The sequence below is a fragment of the Danio aesculapii genome, chromosome 24 (genome assembly GCF_903798145.1).
Source record: "Danio aesculapii chromosome 24, fDanAes4.1, whole genome shotgun sequence".
NCBI classification, from domain to species: domain Eukaryota; kingdom Metazoa; phylum Chordata; class Actinopteri; order Cypriniformes; family Danionidae; genus Danio; species Danio aesculapii.
In genome coordinates, this window is record NC_079458.1 from 32,859,822 (window position 1) to 32,881,022 (window position 21,201).

At 33.9% G+C, this 21,201-nt stretch overlaps 1 protein-coding gene across 1 annotated transcript; it reads right to left on the reverse strand.

Moving 5' to 3' along the window:
• Nucleotides 1–1,416: 1,416 nt before the first annotated feature.
• On the reverse strand, nucleotides 1,417–9,497 carry sycp2l (synaptonemal complex protein 2-like). The gene is given in 24 exon segments (XM_056450402.1): nucleotides 1,417–1,556; nucleotides 1,632–1,689; nucleotides 3,593–3,657; nucleotides 3,746–3,875; nucleotides 3,978–4,024; nucleotides 4,620–4,722; nucleotides 4,922–4,967; nucleotides 5,094–5,149; nucleotides 6,665–6,698; nucleotides 6,785–6,827; nucleotides 6,924–6,963; nucleotides 7,067–7,230; nucleotides 7,433–7,493; nucleotides 7,583–7,675; nucleotides 7,792–7,837; nucleotides 7,936–7,988; nucleotides 8,075–8,217; nucleotides 8,291–8,325; nucleotides 8,520–8,608; nucleotides 8,694–8,779; nucleotides 8,868–8,892; nucleotides 8,972–9,082; nucleotides 9,171–9,287; nucleotides 9,372–9,497. Coding segments are annotated over 24 exon segments (1,911 nt in total).
• Nucleotides 9,498–21,201: the final 11,704 nt, after the last annotated feature.

Here is a 21,201-nt window from a genome sequence, read left to right on the forward strand (position 1 = left end):
TTTTCACGTTTTGATGGTCATTGCAGCTCTAAAATATATTCGTTTTAAACGTCTGGGTAAAAAACAAACTTTTTTCCCCTTTGAACATAATGAATTTAAATATTTTGGAACAGTAAACATGTCAAACTAAATAATTCAAATGAATCATTGACTCCTGCCATCCTCATTAGTTTCAAAAACACAAAATGGCATCTTTGGATATATTTTCTGCTGGAGATACTGTTGTCCTAAAAATCTTAAAACGAAATGTAAAAAAAAATAAATAAATAATAAATAACATATCCTACATATACCGCAGGAACAGTATAGCAGAAAATTTTGGCAGTTTTAAAACCTTGACTTTTTCCAAACCATGGTATACCTTGAAAGCGGTTATCGGCCCATGCCCACTCAGGGCTTAGTAGGAAGCTCTCAGATTCAGGCACAATCCCAATTCTACCCCTTAGCGCTTCCCCTTAACCCTATCTCTAGTTTTGCACGTTCACGTCAAGGGGTAGGGGTGTCCCAATTCTCTTTAGCATAAAGGCGTAGGGCTAAGGGGAAGGGGTGAATAGCCCTTGGAACGAAGATTTTTTAGGACCACACTCGAACTCAAGGGGTAAGAATTTTTCCAGAATACACCAGCCACAACAGTAGTATTGCTGAACCCGGAAGTAAGGAGATCCACAAAATACTATATATTTTTTTGCCATTATTACGAATTTTTACAACAAACAAGCAAATGTTTTAATATTTTCATAACCACGTTCGTGTTTTACTGTTATGTAAAAAAAAAAAAAAAAACGCTAAAATAAAAACCGCTATCTATCGCTATCTATAATCCATGATAATAACTCCTATATAGCAGTTCCACAACATTCTGACACTCGAATACCCAGTCAGAAAAGCCTAGTGGCTGGGAATGAGCTTTTTACAGTATCTGCTATAATGTTATGGTTGTTTTTGTGTGTTTGCATAGATGAATATGGCCACTATGTAAATGCGCAGTATAGTTACGATCTACTTGCCACATTAGATCGTTATGATAACATAATATATGCCTTCAGTGATTTCTTGAAGATAAATACCAAAAAATAAAGCAACTGGAATAACTACAGCAGTCGTGATCGTCTGATCTCATCTGAAGCAAGACATCGCGATGACATATAAAGACGTGTGCAGGTGCTGTAGTGCGGTCCCATTTCTTAGGGATAAATTTTGAAGCCCTTCCCCTTCACACTCGGGTTTTAAGGGCCAAGGAAAAGGGTTAGGGGTACAAAAATAGAATTGGGCCTTAAAAGTGGTCTCAAATATTTTACTTGTGCTTCTAAAATCCACAAACGTCTCTTTGGAATGGAATGACAACAGTGTAATTAACAGAATTAAAAAATTTGGGGTGAACTAATCCTAAAACGATTTTAAATAGTTTCACTAGCCTCAATAGTCTAATGTGTTGCAAAGCTCAGGGTAAAATTTACCTGCAGCATCCTCTAGTGGGCCAGGCAGGAAAGGTTTTCTAGGTGGGAATGTCGGTTGTTTAGGCACCTCTGTCTCTCCGTTTAAGCGCACATGCAGTTCTGGTGGCATATTGTTCCAACAGTTACTGGCACTAAAATTATTAATAGTTATAGATGTATGGGTTTCATACTCACCTGGGGATTCAATGGCTTCACTTCTTTGAGAAGGTAACCCTTTATCTAAAATATGCTCCTAAAACAACATGAATTATTACTCGCACACTCTGTAGAAAAACTTTTTAGGTACACACGATCAACTGCTCATTATCTAAATGCAAACACACAATCGACCAATCAAAGTTCAGTAACTCAATAGCTACATTCATGTCACCCTTGTAATTAACAATTTCGAGATGACAACAGGGTCCAGCTGCATCAGCATGTTAAGACCAACTAGTAGTTAGCCAAGGGTAATAAATTCTGCTTTTTGGTTTGAAATTAGGGTGGTCAACCATTTGCAAATCACTTTAAAATGATATGGCCAGTCTTTAAAAGGAAAAAAAATATTATCCAACTTTTTTTTTTTAAGACTAGTCCAAATGGCTTATGCAACCAGCCATTCCAGTCAGAGCTGCACATGTCCTTGGAATTATGTGCTTATAGCTATAGCAGTGTTACCATACTAAACATGTCTTAAATAAATAAAAGGTAGAGATGGTACACATAGTACAAGTCAGGGCTCCCAGAAAAGGATTAGTATACAATTTATTATTATAATTTGTATGAGGACACTTTATTCATCCCAATGAATAAATATTATTTCGATCTGCTACAGTAGGTGATTTGAGCAATGGGTTTTCAAGCCTGTCCTGGAGTTTCCCATCATTGTATATTTTGAATGCCTCCCTCATCTGACAAATCAGATTCAAATTAACAGCTTATTAAGCCTAGTTCAAACAACATGACAAGACATTTGCAGATCGCAGTGCCGTTCAAACATGACTACATGACATGACTTGTGTGACTCTGAGAACCCTGATTAGTGTGTGGAACCAGGCATCTTCAATACTCAACCTTTTCATAATATTCTAATTTTCTAAGATACCTATTTTAGGGTTTTCTTTAGTTGTCATCAAAATCTGTGTGGAATGAATGCATACATTATATAAGTGTCACTTCTTGAATCGAATTAGTGAAATACATTTTTTTCTTTTTTTCTTTACTTAATAATACAGACTGAAGAAACTGGTTTTTGCCTCATGAATACATTCTTCCAAGTAAAACTAAAGTAGTCCACTTTAAAATAGTGCATAAAATATATCCAGTCAATTTAGTTATTTGCAAAAGCGTTTATATTCCGAGTAATTATAGATTTTGATGAAAAGATGAAACTTTCATATATTCCTTGTTTTTTTGGTGAATTTGTTCAGAGCTTTTGCTTTGATTTTTATTATCATCATTTAAACACGCCTTAACTTTTGCACAATCTTTTAGTTTAAAATATATGATTTGTTATTACTCTGAATTTGCACAAATATAAAAAAAAATGTTTAAACTTTATTTTGTTTGCCAATTTTTTTTTCCAAATGTACACTTCAATCCCTAAATTTACACATTTTCTAATTGAGGTGTATAACTGTTTGTTCTTTATAAGTGATTTTTGTAATCTACTATTTTAATGTTACTTTCAGAGTTTGTTTATCCTGAATATTTTATATAAAATAATTTTTAAGATGGCAATACTCAAATTATTAAACAAGCATAGAAACTCTAATTTTGGTTAAAATGAAAAATTATAAAGATTTAAATGTATAGAAGAAGAAATAGAAATAAAAAAAATAGGTCAAGAATAGTATTGCAATCCAAATCGGATTGTAACGTACTCAAAATGTTCCAGTCTTACTTGTGATAACCAAAGCTCTTATAATCTCAAGCCAGACAAATTCAAAACACCGCTTTTCAATATGTGGTGGAATGGAGTTGCATCATGAATTGCAGCCAACAAACATGTTAAAACGGACCAAATTCTGTGTAATGTTTTCAGTTGAATCTATTTCGAGAACAATAAAACGTAGGTCTCAAACCTAAAGGGGGTCAAACCTGTTACTAACAAATGTGAACATACATAATCACAACATACTGAAATCAAGTTGTACCTCTTCAATAAGATCAAGTTCGTCTGCTTGTAAACTGCTTTCAGAAACAGTCTTGTTTTGAAAACCTAGAAAAAATATACAGGTAGGTCATGAGCTTTGGATCATCATAAGCCATCTCTTACAATTATCGTCTTTGAGTTGTATTATACTGACCTGAATCAGCAGTAGTGTCTTTGAGTGAAGATGATTGCATGTTAAATGATTTCTCTAGTTTGTGTTCAAACCAGTCATCATATTCACTTGCCATGTTTTTTATTTCTTGAACTCCTTTGGGTATCGATAGCTTCCCCACCACCCCAGAAAAGAAAGAATAGAGTAAAAGAAAGAAAATGAATTCAGAATTTATTCTAAATCCAAATTTAAAATACAGAAAGCAACTTCATACCTTGGAGAAATCCTCTTCATTACTGCTTGGTGAGGATAAAGGAAGAACTGGGCAAGTATTTATTTTTAATTAGGTTGTAAAACATTTGAAAGATTTACACAACAATGTAGGGGTTGGGGAGTTTATTTCTTTAAAATATATATACACACGTTTTTGAATTTGTAGTGAAATTTAAATTTAAAGATTACTCAAGTTTAGTACTTTGGGTCAGATTTACTAAATGGAAAAATAGCATGAGAGCTCACTTCCAAAGCAGCAGCAATGGGCAACAACAGCAATTTCAAGCATAAGACTGTGACATATGTTTTGGGTGTTAAATAATGACGCAGATACCAGTAATTTGAAAAATGTAAACATTAGATAATCATATTACATGATTCATTAAAAAATTCAAAGCATTAACTGCTGAGGAACAGTACCAAATTAAACAAAGATCCTTAAATTATATCACTGCCCAAATTAAATTAATAAGATTTAAATTCTAAAGCAGCCTAACTCTCTAGGTGTGACTAATTTGATTACCACCCATTTGAAATGTAATTGAGATATATAAACTACAAAATATGAGTAACTGTAAAATTAATTAGCATGCATTACATTACTCCCCAACCCTGGTATTCCTGCAGGACAAGGAAATGATACCTCTGAGTTTGCCCTTAGCTCTGGGTTTTCGTCTATGGTAGTCAGCTTGTGGTGTCCCTTTATGAGGAAATCCTTTATCTGAATGCGTCATTCTCATTTTCTTCTGCGATCATGCAAATTTTACAACATTTTAGTGCGATACTTATAAAAGAGGAGCATAAGCAGTTCATCACACAGCCACCATTCAGAATATATAGCCATTTTATTAGCGAGCGATATTATGTGAACTAGAGCATTCTTGGACACATCAATAAAAAAATAATATTAATGCTTCTAATAATAGATTTTTATTTTTGGCTAACCTTCACAGGAGTTCTACCCAAAGTGTCAGGAAGGGATTTTGTAGACCTGAAGAGGAAAAAGGCACATTTTAGGCTCTTGTAAAACTGCACAGTACTTTGTTTTTACATACAGAACAAGCAAGCATAATTATTTCATATGCTTCATTATTAGTATTACTTTCTCTTTTGTTACCCATTAGACGATGTTGATGACGTCTGACAGAATAACATTGTTTTGGCATGTGCAACCTAAACAGAAAGACCACAATATTTCAAAATGTAAAATTACATGTGAATGTAGCTAAAGATTACAAGTCTAAAATCAAACGATCTATCAGAGTATAATACATGTGCCTTGAAACTTCTAAAGTAACTTTAGTGAGTGGCATTTCATGGACATTAAGAGTCTGATTCAGTTTATAAACACATTGACCCAGAAACCAAAGAATTGTGGCCAGAAACAGTGCAAGAGGACAGTGGATCTGATATACGTGTCTGGTCTGACCTGGTAACTCGCCAAGTGAAGTTTATTTATAAATTAATTTAGAAAGGATCACGTGCTTATGATTGACCGCTACGCATTAGCTTACGCATGGTTCACCAATCAGATGATTCCTAACTCATTATAAATAACTAGTATTCCCTACCTCAGTCATCTTCGGCTTGAAGAATTACCCCCTTGCACCCCTACTTTCTTTTCCTCGATAAGCACAGCGGCCCAGTGGTTAGCACTGTTGCCTCACAGCAAGAATGTCACTGGTCCAAGTCTCTAACAGGCCAGGTGACGTTTCTGTGTGAAGTTTACACGTTCGCCTCATGCTCGCATGGGTTTCCCACGGGTTCTTGGTTTCCTCCCACACTCCAAAAACTTGCGACATAGGTGAATTGACCAAACCAAATTAGCACAATAGACAAGCTCTTAATCAGCAGTGTATCTCTTTGCAATGCCTAATTTGTCATTAGCCATAAATAGCAGGGGAGTTCTCGAGACCTACCTGAGCTCAAACTCCCCTCTTGCACTGAAAATGGGAGGGAGCCCCGGGCACGAGGATCTTATGAGCTCAGGGCTCTCTCCCGGGAGAGCATGCCAAACACAATTTATACTCATCAGCTAAGTGTGAACTGTTGAATGAAGTCTTTGGCTTCCTGTCATATGACTCTCCTGATCAGCCCGTATCAAAAGTGTCACGAAGACACTTATATACACAGTCACATTAAGGATACCTGGGGCAGCCATGTCCATGCCAAAAAACTACATACTTTTTTTTTTTAACAAGTGACTAATGCACATTACTTTAGATATTTTATGGACAGTTAGCATCCAAAAATCAGCTTTGAACGGTTGGTACACTGAAAAAACACTTGAGAAGCAGATTTGGACAGAACATTATTTTGCAATCAATACCAAATTAATAGATTTTGGAATGAAAGCATTAAACACTATGAACTCAGCACATAAAAACAAAACACAGACACACACCTCAGAATCTGAATGATCCTTAAAATGAAATGTGTCTTGGCATCGGTTTCCTTTCACTCTTCACTCACCAAAAAAAAAAAAAAAAAAAAGAAAAGCATAAAAAAATACTGCTCTATTGATTGTGGAGCTTGTGGATCTAGCAATAAATAAGCTTACTTTGATCTTGGTCCACTCAAAAGAAGAGAAAGCTGAAAAATGACTTAGCTGGTCAAACTGAGCACCCATACAACCTTCTACATATTGTAAGTGATTTTCTTAGTTTGCTGTATAAAGTAATTAATTACCCGATGGATGCTTTTAAATTCTCCAGCAGGGGAACTATGAAATAATAATATATAATGTTAGAGAAACAAAATATACTGTATTTAGGAATACTGTGATGCGTATCAGTTTGGAAAACATACCTAGTAAACATACAAGGGATCACTGGTTGCTCATGCTGGGGTCCTGTACATTATAAAATCACAATTACATTTCAGATATATCATCTTGGAACAAAAGAGACCTTTTAACACTGCATATCTGTTATAATATAGTGTGTGCCTTCTGTCATGGTCAAGCCATCTCCGGATTGCAGAGTGTCCTAAGAAGATACACAAAACATACATGTACAGTGTGCTTATTTATATTTGACCATTATATATTTTGTCTGGTAAAATAATACTATTTTTAAATACGCAAGTCACCTTTGAGACTGTCGCGTAGTGTGGTTTCTCCCCGAACACTCTCAGTAGGGCTGTTTCAATGTTGTGCACAGAGCTAAAAATTATTTTGACCATTTTGCCTGTGATCCCTCTATGACAGAGTGGTGTCGTCAGGTGAACAGCCAATATCTTCCGATCATCGCATTCTGTAAGCATAGTAATTTTGAGAAAATGTAAAGCTAAAATATGAGCGGTGGACTGAATATTTGTGGGATTTTAAAGCAACTCTAATTTTTATTAGTCCACTTCAAGTTTAATTTCAAATTTAATGCTAATAAAGAACAAATATTTTATGACAAAATTTGAGTAAGAAAACTCGTGGTTAGAGAAAAGTGTCGCACATCCCACCTTGAACATCATATGTTCTGACAATGTCTTTAGGTAGGTGAATCAGTTCCCACAGTGTGTTCTACCACAAATATAAACTCATTTTAGAGACACTGCATATAATGGCATATGTTCCAATGTTCACTTGCATTAAAAACATTTTGGACAAACCTGAGGGTCATTTACAAAGAAAGTAATGGTTGATGTTCCAAGGTTGAAGTCCACCCAAAACTCCTGTAGAAACTCGTCTTCAGGCTTTAAGAGCTTGAAAAGAGCATTCAAGCACCATGTAATGCAAGAAAACAAACAATATAAGTAACTTATGAAAGAAAAGGGTAAAACAAGAATGGAAAAAAAGAAAAAACTTGATTTAGGCTTACCTCAGTTGAATCAAGAAAAGCCTGAATACAAGGAAATGAAAAGACTCTAGGAAAAGCACATGATATTACAAATAAGTCAGAATAAGAAAAAACAAAACAAACAAACCACACACAACAACACCACCAATAATAACTCAAATATACCTTGATGAACCCCCAAAATAGCTATTCAGTTCATTCAGAAATGTCCTACAGTCCTTAAACACAAGAAAAAAAGCTCTTAATACAGGCAACAAACATACATATACAGCTTTAAAAATGAAAAATGGAAACCTAAACATACGGTTTCAAAATCTTTGTCACGAATTGAAGTAAAAGCTGAAGCAAAGCTTCTGAAATTAAACCATTTCCCAGCAAAGTCTCCTCTCAGTTTCCTTGGTGTCATTCTACAGAGCGCTTCAGAAATGGCCACCTGCATTTCATAATCTGGTGACAGTCAGAAATAATAATGTGAACATTAATTTGGCAAAAGTCATAGTTTACAAAATAGCTGACTTACCACCAATGTCTGTCAGCACTTTTGCCAAGTCTTCTCTGTAAGAAATATATATTTTTAATTATTAATATGAATTATTGTAAATACAAATGGAAACCTAGGTATTTTTGTTCATTCTACAGACCACTAGGGCGCACTCTTTTGCAACAAAAAATGCAGTTGACATCTTACACATACTCGTTATTTTCAACTACTCTTTTAATATAAAGGCAATGCTGAAATGACGACTTACAAAAGCCCGATATGGTCATTTGAGTGGCAAAGTTTCTTCCTTATGTCTTTGGGGCTGCTATCTAACATAGAATTCATTGTTCTGATGGCCTGAACACAAATAAACACAAAATGTAATTTCACAACTTAATGCAGTTATTAATGTCCCCAATACATTTTTCACCAATACACTTACCTCTAGACGAAGACAGAAAGGTACCTCATAATCCAAAACAACAGCGCCGAACCGCAGCAGAAATACATCCAGGATCTTATTGCCGCCTACGAATCATAATTGACTATTTTATCACGACCATCATCATTTCATCAAGAACATACGTAGTCTACAACAAAAGTGCTAAATACTCACCGGAAACGGTGATCTGACATAGACTCTGAGTGTGAAATATAAATTAGTCTATAACTTGGATGCTTTAAAAACAATTCCTCAGTGATAAAAAAAGAAAATATTACCATTGAAATCTCGTAAAAAACTTCGATGAGTTTCAAAGCGTCCTTTGATGGTTTTGGCTGTGCTTTAAGGTACTCTGATGCCGTCTCAAACCAATTCAACATGTAAAAAGCGTGCAAATGATTAATTATTTTAAGAAATTATAATAATAATAATTAATTATTATTATGTTTAATGTTAATCGGAATTAAATATGCTTATCTTCGCAACCAAACCGTTATGGACAAGTTTGTGGATGCAGTCTTCATCTTTAGTGATCAGATTTTCAATTGCTCGTAATACCAAGGCGACATTCTTATGTTCGTGTTTATGCAGCTCCTAAAAAAGCATACTTTACGTTACATTACATTAGGCTTCGTTAAGCCTACGTTGCTGCATTAAAAAGACAAATGCATAACTTGCCTTGATGACAACATCGTCCAATCGATCAACCAATGTAACCGATGATTTTTCTTCAGTAAGAATGACAACAGCCATGTTCACGTTATTGTGAACAAAGGCATCACGCAATCTGCGCCCAAACTACATGATATAAAGAGGGAAAGCACTGGATTAATTTCTGCAACACTAAAAACAACAAAGACAAACATAATAGTCTAGGGTTAATTGGGTGTACTTCCCTTTAAATAAGACAAATAGCCTTAAACATTATACTGTTTTTATTGGTTTGTGCATCTATAGCGGAGACTGCCTATAACTTATCCGTAACTATAAAATTAGGCAGTTTGTAAATGAATCACTAGAGGAAAAACTCACATTCATGATGCAAAGACAGGCGAGTTCCTCTAACTCGTAAACCAAAACACGCGTGGTGTTTAATTATGGTGCGTTCAAATCTGGGAAGTTCAGGAGGTTGTCATGATGATGTCACATTAGTCAGATATTTGGCTACAAGCATAAACACCGCCTCACAATCATCTTTAACTTAATATGTTATAGCTTTTCCATTGATAAAAACATGAATTTAAAAACTAGCCTATTGGATTTCTTAGGCCTGATAAGGTCTTTGTGACTGAGAACTCATTTCTAAGCACGCTATACCGCAAGGTTCTGTTTTTCGTGCCTTTTTAAAAACATCTGAGATTATTTTTGTCATTCTATAGAAACGTTCACTTTTGGAATTGCAAGGTGTCTAAAAAGCAATTACTTTTTTAACATTTAAACATGAACTGCATTAATCAATTACATTTTTGATTTAGTGAAAACATAAAATAACAGCTTAATGATTTTTAAAAAAGATTTATTAAAAAAACACTTATTTAAAGAACGCATGTACTGTTCTGTCACTGATGTTTCCTAGTTTTTTGACAAAATGAAAGTTTATTATTATTATTATTGTAAAATAATATGATCCTTTTCAGCACATGTATTCAGAATTACAGAAAAATAATGACGCTTTAGAAGTTGTTGCTCACATCTTCCCTTGCTAGCTACAAAAATCACAGAAGGAAGTACTTGAAATTTAAATAGCTTCATTTTAAAAAGCACTTTAAAAGAGGCATATAAATGATATGCAAATAAGAATTAGATAAATAAATGCATACAAAATTAACAGAGAAAATGTATATTTATAAATGCATATAAATTAAGTACTTATTTACAAAATTAACGTAAAATGCTGATCAAAAAAGTGAACAAATTATATACAAAAAATATATATTTATGTATATAAAAATTAGATAAATATTTATAAACAGAATTAACACAGAAACCAGAAATTAAAAATGGAATATAAATTAACTTTATAAATATACATAAAACCAGAACAAATTCAATGATCAGGGGCGAGGGTCAAATAATTATTTATCAATATAGAAATTAGATAAAGACAGGTTTACAGAACAAACACAACAAATACAGATAAAAATGCATATTATTCAAAAAATATAACCAGAACTAATAAAAAAGAGACATTAAGGGCAATCCAAGAATAGGGGAGAGTGAGGATCTAAGCTGACCGAACAGAATTCAGACACGCTGCGTTACTGGTCAGCAGAAAACACTTTATTGCAATCATTGAAGCAAGTAAATAAACTCACAGATCAAATATTCAGCTTCAATGTTTGACACGCTGTCAGTTTACATCTAAAAACACATTTCTTTGCATTAGCATAGATATAACACACAAAAGCATAACTTTTGAAATCCAAATCTTCTAAAGAATTGTTAGGCTGCATTTATTTCGGGAAACCAGAGCTGGAAACACTGCCCAAAAACAATGTAATTTGACCTGCATCTTTAGTCTATTTCTTCAATGTCTACATAATCTTGGACCTAGCCCGTATCCTTAGCAGATGCTGTGGTTGTCATGGATGAGTGGAGAGTGTGAGACTGATTCCTGAATGACCCCAGGGATTGACGAGTCTCCGCTTTAACTCCTTTGACTAGCCTGAACACCAGCTGGTGACCTACTCAGACCTGCAGCTTCTCCACGACGGACATGCAGTGTTCTCAAGCCTCTGGCACCTATACTGCAGTTCTGCACAAGACGTTTGACCAGAGAAGAACTGATTGTGCTCAGCTGAGTCTATTTTTCCTTCACTTTAGTCAACTGCTGAAGTTTATTCCTCGCTACTGTCATCACTGGATTGCTTGTTGTGGGACTTGTGGAGCTGCACATTGATTGAGTTGCTCTTCAGTGTTTTGCTTTCATTAGTGACATTTACATTACACTGAATTAAACTAAACTGAACGTCAACTGTGGAAACTGGACTGAAGTAGTTTCAATTTACTAGAACTTCATCTAATTTAAGATGCTTTGACACATTCTACACTGTAAAAAGGCACTATGGAAATAAAAATGAATTGAACTTTGTAGAGAGATGCACAGACAAAGGCAAGTCATGCACACAACCTTTAACCTCTATCTCTTGCTAATCTAGTTGTCAAATATCGTTCGGGCATATATCATTAACAGTTTTACTCATCAATGTCATCAAATGACCTTGTCATTCCTAGGATAATCTACAACTTTCTGTGTTTCCACTGTCCCTTCTGGGACTTGATCAGGCCTAATCAGGGCCAATGGCTTTAATACCAATTAATACCAACTTTTAAGACCTTTAATTCCATTTCTGTCAAAATTCTTGATTCTGATTGGCTAGAAGGTGTTGTAAGAAACCATAGACCCAAATTCGACTCTACAATAAATGTCTGTTAATGCTATTTTCCTAAAATGTCTAAAATATCATGGAATATGGAAATTCATAAACATTATCATTGCCTCTGCACTATTTGAGATTAGCATACCATGAGCAAACAGAGCAAGGTTCTCCCTGTGTTTGCGTTGGTTTCCTTCGGGTGCTCCAGTTTCCCCCACAGTCCAAAGACATGCAGTACAGGTGAATTGGGTAGGCTAAATTGTATGAGTGTGAATGAGTGTGTATGGATGTTTCCCAGAGATGGGTTGCAGCTGGAAGGGTATCCTCTGAGTAAAAATATGCTTGATAAGTTGGCGGTTCATTCTGCTGTGGCGACTCCTGATTAATGAAGGGACTAAGCCAAAAAGAAAATGAATTTCTTACAGAGTTCTCTTCTGGGAATCTGATTTCTTGTTGATTAAAGCCGTGCTCACACTGTGATATTTCAGCCACGATTTGGTTGTCTGAGTCACATTTGGGAAATCCAAAATGATTCCTGAAATCCTAGGCTAAAATCTGTGATCTTTGATCATTGGTTTAACATGTTCATAGACAGCCACTTAATGGCCATTGTGATCAGATTTTCCCTCCTATGAAGTTCTGGCAGTGTCTAAAAATTACAGACACTTTTCTGCAGTGTGACCACATCAATGAGCATCAATTCAAGAACAAATAGGACCACAGAATCTGATTATGCAATCTTCACTACAAATTCAACCCACAGAGGGAAATGTAAAAACATTTTTTTTCTTTCTGATTTTATTATTGAGGAACACTGTATGCAAAATTGTGGCTACTATGTTGAAAGTGTCATGGATGGATGATGTCAAACTCCAGGTAGGTTTTCTTCCATATTTGGTGAATCTTGATTGTCATTCAGTGTGACATTATGACAGCTGAGATCTTACAGTGTAACATGAGAGCCATGTTCATGCTGTCTGACATGCTACAATCATTTAGGTTTATTTAAAGTTGCACAGTGTGGGCTTTAGCCAATATCATCCCATGAAGATGCTGATTGCAGTTTTTAAGTACCAGAGACTATATCCTTGAGGATAAAATGACCAACTTGAATCGTGAAGACTGGGTTGCAGAACTTCACCTTCCCACTTCCAAGTGGTTTTGCTTGAATGGCTTGTACACGATGTATATAGTTGTAATATTCTTTGGTTACAAAAAGTTAATTCAAACATTCTTATGAGATAAAATTTCCAGAGTACTCTGAGTCAACAAGAGCAGACACACACAACAAGTAGGGGGTGGGGGAGAAAGAGTGTCATGGTGTCATCAGGTTTAATATGGACAGTATTCACCACTGGATGTAGAGGTTTAGTGAGACACTTCTTGATGGAAATGCCCGAGTTACTGCAGTAAAGACATCCTCTTTCCATCAGGTAGTGAGCTCGTTCTGTCTTGGACAGTCTTGTAAAGCCATCTTATGGAAGTTCTGGTACTGGTAAGCAGGCAGTGGGCAATGCTACCTGGTGATTGGGTTTTGGTAGCTGGCAGGCAGCTAAACGCTGCAAAATGAGGGTGGCTTGTTGGAGAAATGCCTCCAGGCTTATGGTGTTGTCATAAATAGCCATATCAACGCTAATGTCTGTGTTTATTTCTTGAAGATAAGCTGAAGATAGTAGCGCTGACTCATTCTTCCTAAACTGCAGGTTACATTTGGTGATTGTGGAGGATCCTTGCCAGAGATGCCAGCGTTGATCTGTATTATAGAGCAATCTGGTGGCTGTGTTGAAAACTTCAGAAATAGGTTTAGTGAAATAGGTATAGTCAATAGATGTGGAAAGCCATCTTAGAGCATTCAGATATTTTAAAGGTTGCATTTCAACAAACAGGTTTAAAAAAAGACATTACACTCAGTAGCTTCGCCATAAAATTATGAAGGCAGGGCCATGGGACTTGATATTTGGAGATTGAATCACCTGACTGATAGGCAATACACATTTTTCTCTACCATTCATACAGTAGCTCATATTCCAGAATCGATTTTTTCCTGGTCGACTACAAGGTTGCTTCATGTGTAACTGCAGTTAAGCACAACAGCATAATCTCAGATCATCCTGCAGTGACCATTCCTCTTGACCTTTTTTTTTTTAATTAAGCCCCATTATAGCTGGTGATTCAATCCTACATTACTCTTTGATCCTCATTTTTCCCAACGTGTAACAGAATAGCTGGATGAGTCTGATCTTATGTTCAACGATACAGGGTAATTATAGATTCAACACTGTGGGAGTCACTTAAGGTGGTATTAAGGTGATACATCATTTTATATGATTCCAGCCTACAAAACATAGGGAAAAAGCCTGTCAGTAATTGAAGCTATATATATTATATTATTCACATAATCTTATTAAATGACAACTTATTTACCTTATGTGATGTTTTTATATAAGTTGTTTACATTTTCAGATTGGCTAAATACGGTTCTTTCTGTGAGCGAATTAGCATTTCGAATGCACGCAAGAGGACCAATCAGGATCTTTTTTTTTTATCATTTTGCCTGATTGCTTCATTAACAGCGGGAAAGATCAGAGAGAAACACAAAATCAGAGTCGACTAAATAATGCCACACCACACAAAATTGAGAAGAAACCTGAAACTGAAAAGATGTATGTAAACGTGATGATTTAGAAGCATTTTTTTTTACATTGAGGTAAAAATTAAATTTTACATAGTTAAAAAGAAACTATTACTTTTAAAAATGTATATATTAATTGTGAAATAGGTTTTGTGTACATATAGTCAGTAAAATCTTTTTCAGTAGTTATTAAATGCATTTGCTCATTGCCTGTTTTCTTTTAAAGTCTTTAAATTTGATATTAAGCCTTGAAGGGCAAATACTTGATTTAATTCATGGGGCATATAATTCCATAAATATAATTTAATAATTTAAATAAGGCATACATGAGTGAATGAGTGTGTATGGATGGTTCCCAGTACTGGTTTGCAGCTGGGAGGGCATCCTCTGTGTAAAACATATGCTGGATAAGTTGGCGGTTCATTCCGGGACTAAGCTAAAGGAAAATGAATTACTGAACGAATATAATTATTATATTAGTAACATTTTCTTTTGATATTTGACTTTACAAATAAAGCTGCTCTACTAACCCCAATAGTTTATGTTTAATATGTTTAGTTTGTATGTTGCTTGACCTTCACTTCATAAGAATAAGATCTGTTTTGAAAAAGAAGAATTTGAAGAATTTTGACCAAAAATGTGTCACATATCTCTGAAAATGGGAGAATCTTAGCTATTTTTGATATTTGGTGCATAGTCAGGATAACTATGATTCAGATGAGTTGAAGTTTTAAATACAACCTTTTCTTTAAATTTTAATTTCTCAAAAAGATTATTTTATGAGTCTAAGTCTCAAATTGCTGACATGGCCTAACTCAGTCATAATTAAAGATATAACGGTTATTTTTCACAGAATATCATGTACTGTAGAATGTTTTTTTGTAAATAAAAACAGTGAATCACCAAACAAATTACTTTAGCTGGGCTTACAGAGAAGGCAACGTATACTGAAATGTTGGACAGATGAGACGAGGGACAAATCAGAAATAAGATGAAAGTAAAGAATGCAAGAAGAAGAAATGATGATGTACAAATTAGCTGTGTTCATGTCAGGGGCTGCTTCTTATTATCCTTCCTTGTTTTCTCTCTCCAACGCATTATACTATTCATAGCTACAGTTTAGCAGCTATAATATTATCACAAAATAGTATTGTATACCTACAATGCAATAATATTTATACCTATAATTTTACACGTACATTCATATGTTCCTGCCCATAGATAATGTAGATAAAATAAATAAAATACCATTAGATAAAATCAATTAAAACAACCTTAGGTTCAGTAGATCAGTAGATCTTTCAAAATATTTAACCTGAGGGCTGTATAAATACGCATTATGCCATTTATAGCTACATTTTCCCAACCATTAAAATTATAAACATGTGCATAAATATTCAAATTTATTACCTACAATTTTACATATACATTCATATGTCCCTGTCAATAGATAATGGAGATAAAATTAATAAAATGATCATCAGACCCTTAGATAAAATCAATTAAAATAACCTTAGGTTCAGTAGATTAATAGATCTTTCAAAATATTTAACCTCAGGGTTGTATAAATATTTTGAACTAACAGGCACACGGTAGACCTCCATGCTAAACATATTATGCATAACAACATGTTTGTAAATTGTACTTTACATATTCAAGATATGCAGATACTATATATGATGAAACAAATTAACTTGAATTAACCACTGCAATGTCCAAAATCTTGATTTATTCAGTGCTACTTTACATTAAATATTCAAAAAAGTGCCTGCATGTATTCAAATTCAAAAGAAAGATGTTCAACTAGAATTGTTTGTTAATTGAGAAAATAACTAATTGTATCTGATATCTTAAATAGCTTGCATTTATTTTAGATTCTCATTTATCTTCTGAAACACATATTAAAAAAAAGTTTGTGCAGTGACACCTCAACTTAGAAATTCAACATTTATATAGAGTCACATTATAGAGGCTTGTTGAATTCTATTTTATTTCATTTTCTTACTGCATTGTCTCAAGAAGGAAAATCTAGACCTACAACCCCAAATCAGAAAAAGTTGTGACAGTATGGAAAACCCAAATAAAAAAAAATTTAAGTAGTGATTTCCAAATTTACTTTGACTGTATTAAATTGCAGACAATATGAACACAAAAGATTTCATGTTTTGTCTGGTCAACTTCATTTTATTTAAAAAAAAAAAAAAAAAAATATATATATATATATATATATATATATATATATATATATATATATATATATATATATATATATATATATATATATATATATATATATATATATATATATATATATATATATATACCTTCCTGTTATTCAGACCTGCAACACATTCCAAATAAATCTCGGACAGGAGCAATTTAGGGCTAGTAGGTAAATTGGTTAAATGATGAGATTTGAAAAAGGTGATGTCAACAGGGGATTGTAATTATGATTTGGTACAAAAGCAGCATCCAAGAAAGGTCTTTAGGAGCAAATATGGGCAGAGGATCGCTAGTTTGCCAATAAGTACATGAGAAAATTATTGAAATGTTTAAAAACAATGCTCCTCAAAGAAAGATAGGAAGACATTTGGATATTTCACATTCAACGGTGCCTAACATAATTAAAGAATTCAAGAAATCTGGAGGAATTTCTGTGTGTAAATGACAAGGGTGCAAACCTAAGCTGAACAACTGTGAACTCTGATCCTTCTCACTGCAGTAAGAATCCTGATTCATCTATAAGTGATATCACCACATCAGGACTACTTTGGCAAACCTTTGTCAAGTACCACAATATGTAGTTACATCCTCAAATGCCAGTTAAATCTCCACTGTGCCAAAAGGAAGCCCTATGTTAGCAGTGTCCAGAAACGCGGTCTACTTCTTCGGGCTCAGAGGCATCTGGGATGGACCATCACACAGGAAACTTACTGTGGTCAGATGAACCAGGTATTTTTGGGAGAAATAGATGATGTGTGCTCTGGATGAAGTAAAAAAATTGACTGTTATCAGCAACAAGTCCAAAAGTCAGGGTCTATCATGGTATGGGTTTGTGTCAGTGCCCTTGTCAAAGGTAACTAGCATTTCTGTGATAGCATCATTAATGCTCAAATGTACATAGTGATTTTGGAGCACAATATGCTGCCTTTTTTCCAGGGATGCTTATGCATATTTTACCAGGACAATGCAAAAACCACATTCTGCACACATTACAAAGTCCAGGCTATGGAGGAACAGGATACAGGTACTTGACTGGCCTGTCTGCAGTGCCGACCTGTTTCTAACTGAGAATGTGTGGCACATTTTGAAGTGCAAAATGTGACAACAAAGACCCTGTACTGTTGCCCACCTTGACTTGTTTGCAGGAAGAATGGAACAAAATTACACCTGAAACACTTCCTCAATTAGTGTCTTCAGTCCCTAAAAGTCTTTTAGGTATTGTGTAAAGCAATGGAAACAAGCGGTACATGCTGTACTGTTTCAACTTTTTAAAAATATGTTGCAAGAACCGAAAGAATATGTATTTATTTTGAAAAAACAAAACAAAAAAACAATAGACATCATGAGGAACACATTAATTAATCTTTGTTGTATTGTCTGCAATGAAATACAAGTCAAAGTAAATTTAGAAATTACTACTTTCTGTTTTTATTTGCGTTTTCCAAACTGTCCCAATTTTCTGATTTGAGGTTGTAAATGTTCCTAATATAACTCAGCTTTAAACATATTTGACAATAAACCTAAAGTATTTCATCATTGTTTGATTATTATTATTTTACTTGTTATAGAAATGTTGTGTTTTACAATTGTTGTTTAATGTATAAAGTTGTTAATAATCTTGCACTCTCACCTCTGGATTTTGTTTCTCTCTTAACTGAAATACATAATACAAACTGCTTCATCAAGAGGGGATTGTGTAAAGAATTTTAGAGATACCGATCTTAATTGTTCTTATCTTTCTGTAAAGGTTTGTAATAATTGAAACAATTTGTCAATTAATATAATTAATAGTCTTACCTAAGTATAGTTCAAGCTGCATTTGAAATGCTGGTTGAAAATGCATCAAGTGTGTGTGATCATTAAATGGGTATCTATACATTTTTGATGCAATTTATCTCATTTTGGTATTGTGTTGATGTTTTTGTATATGTATGCTCCAATATATTGATAGCCTATTCTGTGATTTTTAAAAGCGATAATTGCGAGTATAAGACAACTAAATTACTTTTCAAGACATGTCAGAAACATCTTTGAGGCACTTCACTGACCAATACCTTAATTTCTTCATGTCGTGCGCTTAGTCTGTTTTTGAAGAATCTGAGAAAAATCTCTTGTCGCGCTTGACACAGTGCGACATGACATTTTTTACAGATTATATATAGTGAATTCAATTGAAGATGCGCAGTAGAGCGAAACTAAATATAAATATAGTGTAGTTATGTATTTATAATATAGTTTCACCCTTCTTAAAGGTACTGACAGGAGCGCTAGAGTACAACATTAAAACAATATAGCTCTCGAAAATTTTTTCCACCTAGTCCGCCAAGCACTAATAAGTGTCGTATGGCGCACTTACCACGCAGTTGATTGTCGATCTTACAGGATTTTGTTCCTATGCGGAAAAAGAAACCTATACCAGCATTCAATATCACCAATAAATGCATATTTACTAATGCTAACACCAAATAGCTAAGCATATATAGCCTACTTTGTAATGCCTTGATGCATGGTCGTTATAATGGTCATTGATGTGATCTTTCTCTCTCTCTCTCTACATCCCTCCCTCTCTACCTCCCTCCTTCTCTCTTTCACAGGTTTCGACCTATATGTGCATCTTTTGAAAATTATTCTTGAATATCCAACCGTTTTTTTTTTCTTTGAAATGCATATTTATCATATATTCCGTGTTGGAAATAATTTGCTATACGTGAAGTGATAAAATGCCCATGTGTCCGTGTTATTTATTTGTTACATCTTTAGGCTTGCATTTTTCCTTTTGGATCAATGGGAAATAAACTACAATTTCAAATATCTTTTTGCAGCAACAACACTTTCCTTAGGTTCATTATTATTGGTCTGTTCTGTCAGTTCATAGAAATTACTATGGACCAATTAATTATTTTTTATGATGTGTGAAGTCTCTTGGATAATTTTCAGTCGGATAGGTTCTATATGATACAAAATCAGAACATCAGGTTGGAATTAAATGGTAAAGACTAATCAAATGTAGCACGTTCCTTTATTCATGCATTTATTTATTTAGTTAGTATAGACATCCCCGACTTGTAATTAAGTACAGGGCTCATTTTAACCAGTGATATCAAAACCGTGATTTGCAAACAAATAGCCATGCAATCCTATGCGATAGGAGTTTCAAAGTGTGCACAGTTAATATATATATATATATATATATATATATATATATATATATATATATATATATATATATATATATATATATATATATATATAATAATTATTATTATTATTATTATTATTATTAATATTGTATTAATAGTATTACTATAACTATTGCTGACACATTCTCGCTTGGGAAATAATTTTGTAACATTATGGTCTATATTATTCTTTACAAAATGGCGATATTAACTGAAGTCATAATTTCAGTCATCATTAGATTTATCCCTTAATTCTTACTTGCACTAAATCATTTTATTGAAACTGACAAAACAGCGTGTAACTGACAAAACAGTGTACACAGATTTGGCAACGGATGACGAAACGGCACATTTAATTAAAGCAAACCTCGTGTATTATTGCTAAGTTAATTTTCTTACACGTCAGTTGCGGATGCTGGAGTTTCTCTTGCTACACTGAAAAAAGTGTTGCATGCAAAACTGTTGCAAACAATTTATTTGTGTTGAATTTAAACAAACAAATTAAATTTAATAATATTCAACTTAATTTGTTTGTTTAAATTCAGCCCAAATAAATTGTTTACAACCACTCAACGTTAAAAAATTGAGTAAATCCAAGGAATCATCTTTGAATATTTTTTTTCAGTGTATATAAGCTACCTTCAATTTGATTATATTTTAGTCTACTGCTATATTTTGGAATATTTAAAAATCAATATATGAAGGCGACTTACGGGAGTAGGCCCTTCAAAGTCTATTTAATTTAATTCCAATGATCTTACAATTAATTTTGACTAACAAATAATAATAATAATAATAATAATAATAATAATAATAATAATAATAATAATAGGCCTATAATACTAATTCTATTAAAAAGCCTAATAATAATAATAATAATAAACATGATGAAGATGATGATGATGATGATGATAAAGAAGAAGAACATTAAGAAGAAAAATATTAACGTTAATACAAATTTCTGTTACAAGCAGGGAAAAACAGTTGCATTCATTTGAAGTTCGCCCCCGGGTGAATGTATCACCTGAAATCATTACTTGACATTTTCAATCAATGACATCAATGATCGGCAATAGATACATAGAAAAGGTGCTTGT